The following is an 18,162-nucleotide window of genomic DNA, read 5'->3' as shown; positions in this document are numbered from 1 at the left end:
GGGAAGGCCAGCACAGTCCTAGACCGAGGCTCATCGTAGCAGTTACCATACCACTCCCAGTCCTGGGGAAAGGCTAGAAATCACCACTTGAATTAGTGATTATTAGGATGTTTCACAGACTCATCCATAAACCCCATCTAAATGGCTGGAGTTTTTCAAAATGCTATTGAACAACTTTATAAAGAGTTCTACTTGAAATTGTTCAAGATTTACTCTACCTGTAAGATATATCTAATTGAAATAAGGGAGCATTTTTTTCCTCAAATATTTTCTTAAGTATTTATTTTACTAAGATTTAAACAGCAAAAATTAGAAATAGATAATATATAATGCTATGCCCTAATTGTTGGGGATTTCTACATACCTTAGTAATTGAGTTTTGACAGACTGTAGATGAAAATACAGACCTCAAAGTAATCCTCAATTTCCTATCTCACCTACTTTGCAAAAGCATTTGTTCAAGGATTAGAACTGAAAACCTGTTTATCACACTAACTAATACCCTTTGGAAGACTTTTAAATATTTATCACAGTTTAAACTGTGATTTGACACAAGTCAAATAAGTCATGGCTGTCTTATTGTTAACTCAAAATTCATAATTTAGGTTTTTAACTGGCCTGATTAAGACTGCCCTCTGTGGGAAGTGAAAGAAGAAAGTAGAAATTGCAGTACAATGGAAATTACCTTGCTATGTTTCTTTTCCCCATATATCTAAAGTGAAACAAACATACTCTAGGAAAAAGAAAAAACCAGATTAGTAACATTATCACACTCAAAAATTTATCAAGTAATAATTTGAAAAGGCATGTGTTACAAGAACAGCCTATTTAAATATTAGGATATAATTTTTGGTATACAAAAATAAATATATACATAATTACTTGTAGGCTTGCCATATTACACCTATTTTTTATTCATTTGCTATAATTTATTTGCCACAATTACATCAACACCAAAAAGTCCCAACTTAATCCAATATGAAAGACCTATTAATGCAAATCATCCTTTGAGCTTGATAACATATTGTAGTGAACATCACTAGCACAGTCATTAAAACCTGAATAAGACTCTTAAGTCCTAGAAATTGGGGCGATTATTGTTTTATTTTACAACAGCATGACAGTGGTTTCTATGATTGTAAATTATAAACACAAACTACAAAATTAGTGGGGAAAGCAAACTAAACTCCAAAGAGCTTCCACAATGATCGCCTGTTGGCCATTCTTAGCTTCTGCCCTGAACAGGTCTCCTGCTCTTCCTCCATCCTCCCTACCTCTTGTATTTTTGGAGATAAATCCCCAACATATTATATTCATTAGTAAATATTTCAGTACAGTGTAGTTTCTTTAAAACCAAATCTTAACTACTGTTTAGTTTATTAATATTTTCTGCAAAAATTTTAATACTTTAATAAAAATTTTCTGTGATTTTTCTCTTTGTGTTGGTAAACATGTATATATAACGCCATGTATGAGTACTATTTATTTTTTAATTTCACATTTCTACTAGTTTTTCTTTTAGCTTTCAATGATGATATCAAAGTAGCTCAGCATACAACATAGGACAACTTCCTAGCACCTTCTAGGAAAAGACTATTGGGTTTCTCCTCAGGTGTCTTGAAATGAAGAATATGTATATATGGTGGACAGAGCTGCTTAACTCTCCATAAGAGTACAAATTCTAAATTCCAACCATTTAATCTACTTCATTGTGAATGTTTTTATTCTACTATAAAGAACCTACTGCCAGCTTCTATATTATCAAAGTACGGGTTAAAGTGCAGCACTATGAAGCTATCCACAGCCATTGCAGCATGAGTTCAATCCCCCACCAGGGAGCTGACCCACGTGGCACAGCAGACCTCTCCTGTCTTGCCCACTGCTCCCCTCAGCAGTGTATTTCAGGCATTGTGCCTGTTCACTGTCTCTGGTAAAGCCTCTCACCCCCAAAATCTCTGGCCTGTACCCCAGTTCTTGTATGTATAAATCTTTTTTTAATAGCTTAATATTTCCTGATTTATCAGCAAATAGAAGTAATATTTGATGTATAAATTAAGTTTCCCTCAAATAATTAGAAATTTTTAAAAATAAGTTAATATAACTTACTCCAGAAGTATGAGAATGTTTATAAGCTCCTGAGGAGATACTTTGTTCCAGTAAGTAAGAAGAGTATCTGAAAATGGAATAAATTAAGTGTTAGAGCTTGAGAAATAGAGCAAATAGCACAGTGAACCCCAAAGTACCAATAACCTAGTTTCCACAACCATCAACTCAGGTCTAATTCTCTTTCTGTTTCATTTATGTCCTCTTCTACCAGGTTACTACTGAATATACACACTGTATTCTTTTGAATAAATTCCAAATGTATCATTAAAACTGCAATTATTTCTATTTGAAATTATTTTTATTTACTTTATATTCTTTTGGCTGTCTTATCCCAATCTTCATATCATCCCAGAAGATGAAAATAGGAAAGCTGACCTGCAGTTTTTAATGAACTTCCCGAAATTTTATGCAAAATAATGGGCTTATTTGCGTTTTCTCAGAGGGGGGGTTAAGTACTTATGCCTGCTATGCAAGGGGCTTTGTGAACCAAAAAGTTTGAGAACTTTAAACCTTATCTAGGGGAAAATACAGATAAGTTTTTTTCTTCTTTGCCTTTAGGCTATAAACTTCAAAATTCTACTAATACACAAATATATGAAATAACATTTTCAGATGTAAAAGTCTCTTAGATCTATCCCATCACTCTTTTCCCCAACATAATATTTACTGAGAGTAAAAGAACAACACTGTTACCACTAACTTGCCATTCCTTCTTTATCCTGCCTAGATACAGCAAGTGGATGACGTCACTCAAACGTAAGAATCTCGAAGGTTCGGCAATTGTGAACGACCAACTGCCAAAGAAGCTAGAGCCTCAGTCACGTGATGGGGATGGACGCCTGGACAGTGTTGGTTACTCGCAGGGGTGAACTAACGCGTTACGTAGGTGGCTTTTGACTTAACTACTTTCAATCTTCTTTAAAACCAAGCGTATTGAGAATTTCTCTGATTACAAAATATTGATCAAGGTAAAAATTGCCAAATTAAAGTAAAATTTGATTTGTTTTTCAAATATAGGTCTATCAGTGACTTCCAGTTACCCCCCCCCCCTGCGTCTGGGTACTTTCTGCTCGGTGGTTGGGGCTACCCCAGAAGTCACTGGGTTTCCGGCCTCTCGTCGAAGGACCGTTGCCAGAAGCCTTGGTCCTCCTTCTCCGATCCTGTTTTTCCGTCAAAAATTCGGCGCCTTCTCTCCACCAAAAAAAGCCACGCCCTTCCACCCATCTCTGAACAATCGTGCCCTCCCTGTGCCCTGAGACAGCTTCTGAGGAGATCTGTAGAGGCGGTAAGGTGCCCATCCCTACCGCGGTCAAGTTCTAGTCAGCAGCCCGTCCGCCATCTTGTGGAGGGCACTGTCCAACTCGCGGCTTATCCCAACCGCTTCTCTATCAGATAGACATGATGCAGTCCGGGAGCGAGGGTGGAGGCGGCAGTGGAGGCAGTGGAGGAGGCATGGGAGGTGGCAAGAAACCCTCAGATAAAGAGAAACTGCAGCTTAGTAGTTGTGATTTGTCCTCTAATGAGTTTAAAAAGACCTGGCTAACACTTAAAGAGCTCCATGACAAAGAGCTACAGCGCTTGCAGGCAAAGTTAACCAGCCTGAGAAAAGAGCGATTGGCAGATGGAAGGTGGACGGGCTCCATAGCCAAAATTAAAGAGTTGACAGAACAACAGAAAGTCCTCAGTGGCACCATTCATGACTTGCGAGATCAGTTAAGTACAAAAATATGTGACCGCTGTTCAATGAATGAAACATACAGAAATACACTGCAGCAAGAATTTTACGAAATCCAACAACAAAATCTTCAGTTTATTGCTGAGCTTACTGCAGAAAGAAATAAACTAAGAGAGGAAAATAAAAGGCTTTCTGAAAAACTAAAATTGAATCAAAAACAGCTTCGCAAGTCTCTTACTGATACCGATGAGGACTCTGTTCCTACTACTCGAACAATGCCCGATTATTTGCTCCGGGACCCCAGACAGGGAACTCCGATGCATTTGCCTAGCAAACTGATCAAGCAACCACACACTGAACAAATGAAATCTGGAGGCAAAAAGGAGCCCCCACAAAGTTCAAGCTTTCCAATTCCACTATGTAGTCAGAATGTCTTTGATATACCAGAGACTTCTTTTGAGAAAACTCTCCATACCAGTAAACCGACCAGAGGGGGTGGCGGTAACCAGAAATTAACTACCAATTTTCCTTTATCATCTACATTTAGTTCTCAAAGGGGATTTGGTTTTCAGGGAGCCTCAAGTCTTCCTGAAGACAAACTAACAAGGAAACCGAGCTCCACACAAAACCCCTCCATGCAAAAGTCTGACACTCAATCTGAATTCTCTTGGAATCTTTCTAGTGTTTCTACTGGGGAAACCCCAGCTACTCAAGTAGCATCTGAAACATCTGAGGAAACTATGCCCGATTATAACAGAGGCTTGTTTCCCCCTTTTACACGGAGAAGGGAAAGAACCTCTTTAAATGTATTTCCACTCGACTATACTTTAAGATCTAGTGGGAAAAGAAGATCATTAATTAATCTTGCTCGTCCCAGCACTGGGTTTTCAATGAGAGATGATAGTAGCCAGCCACAGCCACCTTCCAAAGAGCAAACAACTTTGAGGAAGAATACTAATGAATCTTCAAGTGAGGTATATACTAAGCCTCAGGGTGAAACCCAGAGTTGCACTTTGGGGTCTACACTAAAGAGAAAGGCCAGGGTGCAGATAGAAAAAAGGGGGAAGTAGCTTTCCTCCCAAGGAAAAGGCTTTTTTTTTCTTTTAACAAGAGGACAGTCTTCCTGTCAACTTAGACTATAACTACTAATGCCTGACTCCTATTCCATTTCTCAAGATACAGTAAACAAGGCAATAAAACCAAAAACTGCTTGACAAATGACTGTGAATCTGAAACAGCAAATGACTGCCATATTAATAAAATACAGCTACAAATAGAGAAGGAAACCCAATCTTCAGAATATTTCCACTTCCGTATTAAAGTGTAAAAATCTACCATCCTGTTGAAATTAAGCTGCTATCCATGAAAAAGAGAACAAGAGAAGACTTACAAGGTATAGACTCAGTATTTAAACACATTCACTACTTAAAAACATAGTGTCTAAAATATTCACCAGACAAGACAGCCATTGACAATGACCCAAAAGCCATTATTTTTCAGAATAAAATGAACATGACTTTATAGACTGTGACTTTGAAGGTATCATACAGAATGACTTTAAATGCTTTTAAAAATCAAAAAAGCAAGAGCAAGAGCAAGACAAATATTTAGCAAGTGAAGTCAACATTTACAAGAGGAAGACAAACTACGGAAGTTCTCAAGAAACAAAGCAGTCATGGTTTTAACCTACAACATTAAAAAAGGAGTCAGAGACCTGTCTGTTGCTGGTTACCACAGTATATATAAAGTAGATTGTGTGCAAGCGTGAGAGTATTTGTGTGTGCGTGCATGTGTGCTGGAGTGGAAGAGTGGAAAACCAGTCAGCAAAACATCTCCCCTTCTTTTCTTCTACTCCTCTGCACCCCCCCCATCTTATTTCCATTCAGTTTTTTTTTTTTTCAGTGTGGTGGGCCTCTTTTTTTTAAACAAATTTATTGAGAGTTCATATACTATAAAAACTCAACCTATTTAAATGATGCACAATAGTTTGCAATATATTTAATGGCTTCTAGAATCACCCCTACAATTTTAGAATACTTTCATCACCCTAAAATGAAACCCCAGACACATTAGCAGTTACTTTCTACAGTCCCCCGCTTTTTACCTTGTTGAAAAACAAAATTAGTGAGCTGAGTTGTTAAATGCACCATTTTTTCCTGGAAGGAAATACCACTATGGCTTGAAAATTATCTCCCTTTACTAACTTTTCTTCCCAAAATACAGAAGTGAGGCCTATCACATTAGCTTTAATATAATCTTTAACTTTTATTTTAAATCTTATAGTCTTAGAACTTAAAAGTTCTAATTGTTTTTCAACTGTTTTATTAATGTACTTTAGAACATTTATTTATTAATGTACTTTAGAACAGTATAGCTATTGATTTATTTTAATGTTTCTCTAGCTAATTAATTATTCTTATATTAGCATAAGACATAATGTATTGATGTACTTTAGAACTACTTATTCACATATAACTACTAATTTTGTTTCTCTAGCTAGTTAAGTGTAAGCTTATTTTTTTTTCCTGTAGCCTGTATTAGTGTAAGATATAAAGTGTTGATGTATTTTAGAACTACTTACTCACATATAACTATTTAATTGATTTTACTTCTCTAGCTAGTTAAGTATAAGCGTATTTTGTTCCTATAGCCAGTATTAGTGTAAGATATAGTGTTGAAATAAATAAATATTTAAAATATATATATATAGTGTTGATGTACTTTAGAACGACTTACTCGTATGTAACTATTGATTTTGTTTTTCTAATTAAATGTAAGCTTATTTTGTCCCTATAGCCTATATTAGCATAAGATATAGTGTTGAAATACATAAATTTTAAAAAGATATAAAGTGTTGATGTACTTTAGAACAACTTACTCATATGTAACTATTAATTGATTTTGTTACCTAGTTAAGTGTAAACTTGTTTTGTTCCTATAGCTTGTATTAGGGTAAGATATAAGATACATTGTTGATGTACTTTAGAACTACTTACTCACATATAACTATTTAATTGCTTCTGTTTCTCTAGCTAAGTGTAAGCTTATTTTGTTCCTACTGCCTGTATAAGATATAAGATACATTGCTGGTGTATTTTAGAATTACTTATTCACATATAACCATTTAATTGCTTCTGTTTCTCTAGCTAGTTAAGTGTAAGCTTATTTTGTTCCTATAGCCTGTGTTAGCATAAGATATAAAGTGTTGATGTACTTTAGAACTATTTACTCATCTATAACTATTAATTGATTTTGTAAGTGTAAGCTTAATTTGTTCCTGTAGCCTTTATTAGCACAAAAGAAGTTATAAAGTAATATTTACTAAAAATTGGCCCTCCCTGGTGGCGCAGCGGGTTAAAGCACTGCACTAAGAAGCTGAAGCCACTTCGGCATGAGTTCGATCCCCGCCTGCCCTGGAGGTGACTACAAGGAGCAGCAGACCTCTCCTGACCCGCCCGCTGCTCCCCTCAGCAGTGTACTTCGATGATCTGCCTGTTCTGCTCCCCACTCTGTCTCTGGTGAATCCTCTCACCCTCCGCATCTCTGGCCTGTACCCAGTTCTGTATGAATAAATAAATAAATCTTTTAAAAAATATATTTACTAAAAATTACACAAAAAAATAGAAAAATGAGAAACATGATGATCAGAACCCAGATGCTTTTATGTACTATATTGCAGCATACATTTTTTTTTTTTAAGGAAAGGAAGAAAAAGGACGAATTGTATAAAGAAGGGTGGTATTTGTGTATAAATGACCTTTTGATTTTACTTTTAGAGGACATGCTATTTATGAAACTCCTTTGGTTATATTCTGTCATATAATTAAAAGAAGAATTTGTAACACTAGTAAATAATACAATTGTAAAGCAACCTGAAAGAGAACCTAACACCATGTAATGTGATACAGTGGCACTGCAGACATCACCACAGCATTCCTTACCCTGGGGATACGTCTGGTCTTTTTGTTTGCTTCTGCTTTTCTAAATCCTGGGTCAATAAAAGCTCTGTATTAAATACTGGCACTGTTATTTCTCTGTTTACATGGTCGCTGAATATATTTCAAGCTCAGCATGAAAAACAAAAGGTTTAACACTTTTAAAAACTGTGATCTCATTTTAGAAATTAACTTACAAAATGTTTTAAAAGATTATTTCAAAGAATGAAACCTGGATGACTGAAATGAACCTATTTTAAGTTAAAATACAGAAACACTTCAAAGCCAGATGTCGATTTCTAAGCTGCATGGTTCTACATACAGATGATGGTCAAGTCCTTGTGGCCTGAGCCTGAGCATCTGCAAGGGTGCACAGTAGAGTCCTTGCCTACGATGCTAGTAACTCACCTTCAGAAATCATTTTTACTATATACAGGTAGCACATCAAGAGGCTTCTGATTTCATACTGATCCAATCGGTTATACTGGGATATACTGCTTCTTGTAGAGCTCTGTCGGGTCTGTAATGTAGAGAGAGATCATTTGTAAAATTAAGTAGGTACTATAGTTTACCTTAATCACTTTTTATCATTAGTCCTGTTTGGGAAAATTCCTAAGCATAAATGTAAAATTTCATCACAGTTGGAAGCTAAGTGGGAGGAATCCTTTTTACTATTATATCTAATTATGCTGGGAATTGTGGTTTTGAACAAGATATAACTATGAATACTGTAACTGTGTCATTTCCAAAGGTCCTGTGTTTTAGTACTAAAAAGTTTAAAGAAATCATATGTGGCTATTCCTGGAAAAAATAGATTTACATGGAGGAAGAACTAAACTACGGTGTGCAGAAGCGTAAGAAACATTTAAACCTTTTTGTTTGCCTCTATCCTTAGAGTTTGTAAAAGTACAACTTTTAAAATCATCAGAGAATAGATCTAAAAATTGGGGCTAATGATACAAAATCATTCTTCTGAGAATCCTGTAATACTTCAAAACTAGAGCCTCTACAAAGTAGCTACATTCTTTTCATTTAAGTTTGATTTATTTATGTACAGAGCTGGGGTGTAGGCTAGAGGTGCCTGTTAAGGGGAGCAGTGGGCAACACAGGGGAGGTCTAGCTGGGGATCACACTTGGGGATCAGGTTCAGGCCACAGGGGTTACAGCACTGGGCCTTAACTCCTACACCACCAGGGAGGCCCTTGTCGTTCTTTTTACGTAACAACTTTTGTTAAAATATCGATTCCTTAAGCATGACAAGTTTGGACTTATTTGGGATTTACATGACAAAGTAAAACTCATTTCCTAAAAATTTTACCCTTGTTAAAAATGAATACTTTCAGGGCCCTCCCTGGTGGTTCAGTGTGTTAAGGCACCGCATTATGAAGTTCTCCAAAGCCACTTCAGCATGAGTTTGATCCCCGGCCAGGGAGCTGATCCACATGGTGTGGCAGACCTCTCCTGACCCGCCCGCTGCTCCCCTTAGCATTGTACTTTGTCAATTTGCCTGTTCTGCTCCCCACTCTGTCTCTGGTGAATCCTCTCACCTACCATACCTCTAGCCTGTAACCCATTCTGTAAGCATAAAAAAAAAAAAAAAACACTTTCAGGGTCCTCTCTGGTGGCACAGCAGGTTAAAGCACAGCACTAAGAAGCTAAAGCCACTTCAGCATGAGTTTGATCCCTGCCCTGGAGGTGACCCACATGGCGCAGCAGACCTCTCCTAACCCGCTGCGTCCTTCAACAGTGTACTTTGCCAATCTACCTGTTCTGCTCCCCTCTCTATCTCTGGTGAATCTTCTCACTGCCCCTGTACCCCAGTTCTGTATGAATAAATAAATGAATAGAATACTTTCAAAAAGAAAACTACCAGATGGTTTCACTCATAGCAGGAACATAAAGGACCAAGATTTGGGGTGGGGGGAAATAACAATGAATATACCAGAGACATTTTACAGGGGTGGAGTGGAGAATGGAAACAAAATGAGGGTGTGTGTGGGGGGGAATTGCACAGGACTATGGTGATGGCACACACACACACACTTTCAGTTGAGCTAACTGTATTTACTAAAGTGAGATTTACTAAGAACTTTCACTTAGAACAAAACATCTAGAATCTGAATGCCTACTAGCTTTGTGACTATTCACAAGCCATTTAACCTGGTGAATGGTCCTTTCTTTGCCTCACCTACAACAATGTCTACTGTCATAATTCTAACTGGGGTTAAAAAAAAAAAAACAAAAACTCTAAAGGCTCAAAGGGTGATTCTTAAGCAGTAGTTCTCAACCAGCAGCATGCGCATCACCTGAGAACTTAGAAATACAAATTAGCAGCCCCCATTCTAGAATGACTAAGTCAGAAACTTGGGACAAGACCTAGTCACCTATTTTTATGAAGTCCCTCAAGTAATTCTGATGCACCCTAAGAGCGCCATGATAAAGGAGGAAAAGTGCTGGAGTTAGAAAACCTGGGGTCAGGTGTTCTGGCCTGCCATGGCAAGGGGCTGGCCTACGTTCCAGTCCCAATTTTCACCAGCAAATTGGAATTTATTATTGTTAGGGATCCTTTTAACTGTTTTTATATGATGCTGTGATTTCAATAATGACATGACTTTACTGGTCTAAAATGAGGCTTCTCTGCCTCAAAGAAGACAAAATCCAAACTTCTGTGTTACATTTCAAACAATTTGATGCAAGTGTGGGAGAATATATTCTGATGAAGTGATGCTGGCATTGTGAGATTATTAATTTGAGGGCTTAATTTGTTTTCTTCCAAGTTAATGTCATTACTGTATTACAGAAGAATGAAAGGTTGACCTCGTCTTACCAGGCAGTGATTTAAATGATAAGGCAGATTCGGTATTTTAAACTTGACCCTTCGTTCCCTACAATAGGTCATCGCATGCTAGGATTAAAGGACAACCAACTAGAACCCTTAAAGATGAATGCCTTAACTCCATATAAACAGTTTATTCAACTAGCAGTTGCGGAGACAGAAAGGAACTGCTATAACATCCAAGAATTATGGGATGCTTTTTTTTTTTTTTGATCCAAGGTGGACTACAGGAATATAGAGAGGCTATTTCTTACATCAAAAGAAGACTGTTATTATGGCCAAAATGTCACTATGGCTATCCTATATTATATTCAGGATCTTACATGTTCACCCGTGCTGCCCTGGTCTGGAAATCCTGTTGCTCCTTCCGGGATAAGAGAACCTCTGGAATCTTCTCTCTTAATTCCATGTCCATTTTGAAAAGTCCCATAAGCTGGAAAATAAGCCAAGTCCTTGTTAGGAATAGGAAGAACTGACAAAAACACTAAAAAGTAAGTATTGGGATAATTTAAATAAACATTTTAGGGAAAAGATGTCAGTCATCCAAAATGTGAAGTTTATGTATTATACCAAGTTTATGTATTTATTTTTTGGCTTCTTACACAGTACTGTGTATGAAACTACAAGATTTTCTTTGAAGTCACAAAGCTACACAACTTGAGAATTTTGTAGATAAGGAAACTTGGGTTCAGAAGAAGGAGGTGTCTTGTCCAAGAATGGAAACAGGTAAAAGGACTGGAAGTGTTAAGCTCATTATCCTCTACTTTCTTAGCACACCAAGCTATATTTTAAACAAGCTTAGACAAGAAACCTCAGCAAAGAAATGTGGCTATACATGTGCATCAGGTTTTAATTAAACTTTAGTAGAAAGCATGCTATGTATAGTTTTTATTATGAAATACTTCAGAAATACAAATTACATTTCTGAACAACCTGCCTATAATCTTTAAAGAGCTAATTACCGGTGTCTTTGTCACTGCTCAGACTCCCTCTATTTGTAGGTGAAGTAAATCCACATGCGAACTCATCCCTGGATGCCTGGAACACAAGACACCGCAGTCATTTAAATAAAACTGTACACTAGGATAAGAAATTGGATTAGGCCCTCTCTGGTGACACTACAGGTTGGAGCACAGTACTGCAAGCTAGCCACAGCTGTTTCAGTGTGAGTTTAATCCCTGGCCCCGGAGGTGATCCACATGGCACAACAGGCCTCTCCTGTCTTGCCTACTGCTCCCCTCAGCAGTGTACTTCATTGAACTGTGTACTTCATTGAGTGCTCCCCACTCTGTCTCTGGTGAATCCTCTCACTGCCCCTGCACCTCTGGCCTATATCCCAATTCTGTATGCATAGAATAAATAACTCTTTAAAAGGAAAAAAAAATGGAATTAGCCATGTGAGATCACACCCTAATTTTAAGTAAACCTTATGGTGCAAGCTTGACATAATGTCAGTATGGCTTTATGGTGACTTCTCTTTTTAAAAAAAAAAAAATAACAAGTAGCAGTATACTGTGGTCCCCATGTTTTCTGATCAAGTGACATAATTCTAGGTGACTAGTAAAAGTGGCATCAGATGTAGTCTTAGGCCCAATTCTCTTTGGAACTAGGGTGATGTTAGAAAAGTAGGGCTGCGACCAGAAGCCCTAGTTGAACTTCTTCTGCAAAAGAACGTAAATAGAATTATTTCCAAATACCGCAGCCATTTGCTGTGGTCTAAGTGTGTAAGCGTGAGCTTCTGTTTATGAAGAAAGACCAGCCCACAGGATGATGCATGGGGTGGTACCTACATTTAGCTGACTTACATAATTGGGTGCTACAGGCAATCAATTCATCAGGGAGGTTGAAAAGCAGTTTTCTTGGTTATCCAGGGCAAGCTGGATAAACTGACGGGGGTAATTTCCAAAGGAAGCTGTGAAGGACAGTGTAACATGCCACAAACAATGTGATGTGGGTGGCCACCAAAAGTGTGAAGTGTGAAGGTGTCTTGGGCCACACAGAAGGCAAACTGGAAAATGTCTGGTTCTGAGCACCACGCTTTAGTAGGACTGCTGGTAAAATGGAACACACCCATAAGAGCGTAACCAAGAACATCAATGATTTAGAATGACAGAGGATAATGAAGTGAAGTTATCTGGTCTGGAGAAAACTTTTGGAGGCATGTGTGGAAAGGGTATCATGTGAGGTGGGAACCTATTTGTTCTATGGGTCTCTGGAAGGCAAATCTAGAAAAAGTGGAGAGCAAACCTTTTACGTCAATGGGAGAAGGAATATTTCAATTATCACAATGGCCAAAGGGTATTCTGCAACTGGACACTGATCACCTTCAAATTTCCTTTCAACTCTAAGGCGGGAAGAAAAACACAGAGCAACCAGGATGAGCTAAAAATGACTCCCTGAAGAAATGTTGAAAGGAAGCTGTGGAGGGAGAGGATAAGCAAAGGAAAACATTACATCCCTGGTGCCTAACATTTTGGAAGTAAAGACTCTTTTATTCAGTTTTCAAGTTCAGTAAATACATGCAGGCATACAGCAGCAACAAATCCTAAAATCAAACACTGGTTACAAGGGATCCTTGGTGTTCTCCTGGACCGCATCACTCACACAGTGGTCCTTGGATCAGAAGCGGCCAAAAATGTGTTAGAAATGTGTGATCTCAAACTCCACCCCAGAGCTAATGAATTAGAATCTAACAAACTCCCCAGGTGACTCCAATGCACATGAAAGCTTCAGCAGCACTGCTCGAGGAAAAGGTAAAATGGGAGTCAAAAGTGAACTATTAAAAGACTGAGGCAAAAAAAAAAAAATTGAGACCATACCGCATATGACCCTGATTGTAGATACATTCAGCACAAAAGGGTAAAACACCAACAGGAACACACAGCTACTCACAGAATTAGGCATGGCTGCACAAGAATACAAGGTATCTCGACCTGCCAATCGCTGTATATTTTCCAAAAGCAGTCCAACAAACGGGAGGTACAATTGTGCTATTTTGGCTTGTTGGTTCTGAAAAATAATGATCAGAAGTCTAATGGGCATATGATATGTATCTATTACTAATACAGCTGGCACCATTCATTAGTTTAAAGATTACAAGCAGGCTAGTAATGACAATTTAGGAATGCAGGAGTCTATTTATACTTATTACCAAATAAGTAAATGATACTTATTTATCAAAATGAACACAAGACTTTGTTGGTATTTGGAGTTATATACGATACAGTCAAATCACATCCCCCAAACATAACTAACACAAAGTAAAAGGCAACTTTTTTCATAGTATTTGACCTAGAAAGTAGATGCTATTAGCTCTGTTCTTTAATGCTAATGAGGGCTGCCTTTCGGGAGAGCAGTGTCTTGTTCACCGCCTGATCCCTGTGCCTGGCACATGGCAGATGGTCAGTACACATTAGCTGAAAGAATGGGTAGCCAGAAGAGGGGAAAAGTAATTTTTAAGAAACATTTTTGGGCCCTTCCTGGCGGCAAAACAGGTTAGGATGCAGCACTACAAGCTAGACACAGCCACTTAAGTGTGAGTTCGATCCCTGGCCCGAGAGGTGACCCATATGGTGCGGCAGACCTCTCCTGACCTGCCCCAATGCTCCCTCAGCAGTGTACTTCATCGATCTGCCTACTCTACTCCCCACTCTGTGTTTGGTGAATCCTCACACCGCCCCTGCACCTCTGGCCTGTACCCCAGTTATGTATGCATAAATAAGTAATTTTACAAAAAAGAAACATTTTTGGCTGTGACTAACGCTGCAAATAAAATAATGTGATCTTGACCTACTAAGTCAATTTTAAGACTTGAGAGATTGATTTATTTGTAAATATACAAGTAAAGCAGACCAGCGGTAGTCCACATAATTTCATTTACTGCTTTTCTCAACTACAAACATGCATGCCAGATATGTATGTATACTCAAATTAGCAGAAATGGTGACTGTGATGGCACAAGAACTGCCCTCCACATTCCAAAACTTTGGGAGATTTGGAGATTTAGATAAGGCCTCTAGGGCACAAGGGCACAAGACCAGGCTATGAAATACAATAGGATCAGCAGAATCTCACTGCTGCTTTAACCAACATTTATTCTTAAGGCTAAATCACTTTTCATATGTTAACTGACCACTGGCACTTCTTTAGTGAATTTTTCTTTAGGAATTTTTCTTAACAGACTCACTTCTGTTAATCCAATCAATAACTGTGTCTATTACCAGGAGATTCTGGTCAATGGGTTTGGGCTGGGTCCTGGGAATGTGCCCCAGGTTATACTGATATACAGAGAAATTAAGAACCACAGTGTAATTCAACTTCCCATCCAAGGCAATAAAGGTCCTTAGCTATATCCCTGACAAGTGGTTAGTTTTTATTTTTATTCATTTTTTTGAGGGTGGGGTGGGGTCAGTGGGTTAGGGGGAGAACCAAGACAAGGGGTTATTTTTTTAAATTTCTCATGAAACAGTCTAGCCCTTTCTTTGGTTCTGTTAGAAAGGACCATCATCTGACTCACTCCTTATAAGTTCTACCTGCTGGGTACAGCTCTACCCTTTGGAACCACAAAAAGTAAGTAAGTTTGCACTTTTATGTGGCAGTCCTTTCAATATATGAAGACAGGTTACCATGAGTCATCTTAATACACCCTTTCAAAGGCTAAGTAGCCTGTATCACTTTATTCTATATATGGCTTTGGTTTCAAGATTTTGCACCATGATGATCACTTAAAAAAAAAAAAAGATTTATCTATGCATACAGAACTGGGGTACAGGCCAGAGGTGTGGGGAATGAGAGGATACATCAGAGACAGTGGGGAGTAGAACAGGCAGGTGGACTGAAATACACTGCTGAGGGGAGCAGCGGGTGGGTCAGGAGAGGTCTGCTGTGGCATGTGGGTCACTTCCCTTGCCGGGGATCGAACTCATGCTACAGTGGCTGTGATCACTTCATAGTGCTGTGCTTTAAACCATTATGCCATCAGGGAGGGCCTGATGATCTCTTTTTTAATAGCTGCCAGATTTTCCAGGGTCTCACTTAAAAATTGGAAATCAGGGCCCTCTCTGGGGGTGCAACACTGGGGATAAAGCACAACACTGCAAAGCTAGCTGCAGCCCCTTCAGCACAGTTTGATCCCTTGCCTGGGAGATGATGTCACCCACAAGGCACAGCAGACCTCTCCTAACCCGCCTGCTGCTCCCCTCAACAGTGTACTTCATCAGTCGGCCTCTTCTGCTCCCCACTCTGTCTCTGGTGAATCCTCTCACTGCCCCTGCACCTCTGGCCTATACCCCAGTTCTGTATGCATAAATAAATAAATCTTTTTTGAAAAAATAACTGGAAATCAGAACAGCCTAGTGGTTAAGAGCCCAGTGGGTAAAGATGCATGTGAATCCCATTACTAGTTACTTGATTTTGATTGTTACTTAATCATGAGTTTCAGTTTGGTAAAATGTAAGAAAATACCAAGCGCTATTTTTAAGTGAGTATAATAATATTAGTTCATGTGAGGCACTTAGTACAGTTTCTGGAATATAGCAAGTCCTCAATAAATTATAACTGCTATTTTAATATTATAGCTTCCAGAAGGGAGTTCATTTCATTTTATTTCAGGTCATGATCACTGAGGAATGAGATACTACAGTTCTCTTAGGTGACCAGGAACACAGGAAAAATACAGTCAGTGCAAAAAGTCTGCACAAAAGATAGAAAATTACCTAGTAACCTATTAATCATAATATAATTAAAATGGCATATATCTATTTGATGGAATTCTATTCAAATTTTTTAAAATGTGGTAGAGCTAATCATCAGGATATAGTGTAGAGTGAAAACAAAAATGCATAGTAGCCATATATATGTTACCTGTAGTCTTGTACATGTATAAGATAGAAGTATATATAAGACATTAATAACAGTCACTGATTCTGGAGAGATGAATGGGAACAAAGCATTTTGACTTTTCCACCATGTAAACAGATTACTTAAAAAAGAGAACAACAAAAGGAAAAATGATTTGCCCTAAATCCAAGCAGAAACTGCAGTTCGCTTGGGAGTCAACATCACTTGCAGTTGGTACAGAAACTAAAACTGATACAGACCTCAGAAGAAATATTAGACATTGAACATTCTTATTCTGACTAGAAGATTCTCAGAGTAATTATAACAAGTTGCAGGTCTCTGAAGGCAGTTAATGAGTAGCACCTAATAAGGACAAGGTGCTCTCCAGAATTTCACTGTGGGAGGGGGTGAGGAGTGAATGGAGGGGCAGGGGAGTGTGTCACTGGCAGGGGAGGGGCTGCCTAGTCTCAAAGCATTTTCATAGGAAGCAGGTTTTATTTTCTTGATTCCATATTTATTCAGGGTCACTTTGGAGGAACCCACAGACATTATGGGGGCTTAACACTCCCCTCTCTGTGTTCACCCGGCATCGTGATCAATAATGAGCATGTTTTATTAGTGTATACTTGACAAATAACCTTTTACATGGGTTGCCTGTGTATTTTTTTGCACCCAACATAGGCAAGAATATTCCTCTACTCCCATTATAGTACAGAGAAGTTTTGGTTAACCAGGACCATGAAGCAAACAAAATTTTATTGGAGATAATCCTCTACTCTTTTAACACCCATCTAAAGCTTTTGAACAAACAGAAAAGGACTTGAGAATTTGCCGACATGATCAAGGCCCTGGTAATTCGATCTTTCCCACAGTCTAAAATCTCCAACACTCAGACACTATTTAACATTTTTATAGAAAACAATAGCTCTCTGTGTGGATATACATATACTGTTCTCAAAATTGGAAAAAGTAAACAATCTCCAGATATATGATACAAAGCAATCAAAATGCCACCAGTAGGTAAGACACCAAGGAAGTACCATTTCTTTCTCTTCATCTGAAAAGGCAGGGGCAGACAAATACATCTTCTTGCATCAGCAAAGGCAAGTTCATTTTGTTCTTTTCCTATAAGTCCTTTGGAATCATAGCTAGACATTTTGTCTGCTTGCATAAGAATCTTTTCCTGATTACTAGGCATAAACCAGAGCTGGCAAATACTGACATTCTCAAAGGTTAACAAAGTTTGGTTGGACTGGATGACTTATGTATCTTTTCACTTAGATTACACCTGTTAATTTGCCTAACTCATGCTCACAATAAAGACAATGGCACAATGAGGTAAACAAAAATAATCTGGTAATTATAGTTACGTTGTGACAAAACAAACCAAGTTGCAGTAAGTCCTAAGTGTCATCTTAAGATAAGGAGTTTTTATCTGCTTTACAGTAGAAGCATATGAAGAAAATTAAAAAGCTTGGTAAGTAAAAACCTCATTATAATAAAGGTAACATGATTGGCTGTAGATGACAGGTATTTTTCTGTTTCTTTGGGGAAAATGGGAGTACTATTGAAAAACAGTAAAATCCATGTCTCACTCAGTTCACCAAAGTGATTACAATAATAAATGAGATCAATGTTTTCTTTACATTTGATTGTTAAAAAAAAAAAGGGCCAGGCCCTCCCTGGTGGCGCAGCGGGTTAAAGCACAGCATTGAGAATCTAAAGCCACTTCCGCATGAGTTCGATTCCCGCCTGCCCCGGAGGTGACCACA

General features: G+C 38.3%; 1 protein-coding gene across 1 annotated transcript in view; it reads right to left on the bottom strand.

The window, feature by feature from the left end:
• Positions 1-18,162, bottom strand: part of DOCK11 (dedicator of cytokinesis 11) — a 174,944-nt gene that overhangs the window by 48,513 nt on the left and 108,269 nt on the right. The window contains exons 31-36 of the mRNA XM_012727072.1: positions 13,445-13,561; positions 11,515-11,590; positions 10,876-10,985; positions 8,125-8,236; positions 2,107-2,173; positions 686-733 (exon numbers count right to left, since the gene is read on the bottom strand). Coding sequence (XP_012582526.1) covers positions 686-733; positions 2,107-2,173; positions 8,125-8,236; positions 10,876-10,985; positions 11,515-11,590; positions 13,445-13,561 — 530 coding nt within the window. The remainder of the gene's footprint in view (positions 1-685; positions 734-2,106; positions 2,174-8,124; positions 8,237-10,875; positions 10,986-11,514; positions 11,591-13,444; positions 13,562-18,162) is intronic.

Source organism: Condylura cristata, unplaced genomic scaffold (genome assembly GCF_000260355.1).
Source record: "Condylura cristata isolate star-nosed mole 26May11 unplaced genomic scaffold, ConCri1.0 scaffold00019, whole genome shotgun sequence".
NCBI classification, from domain to species: domain Eukaryota; kingdom Metazoa; phylum Chordata; class Mammalia; order Eulipotyphla; family Talpidae; genus Condylura; species Condylura cristata.
This window is presented reverse-complemented; position numbering and strand designations above follow the sequence as displayed.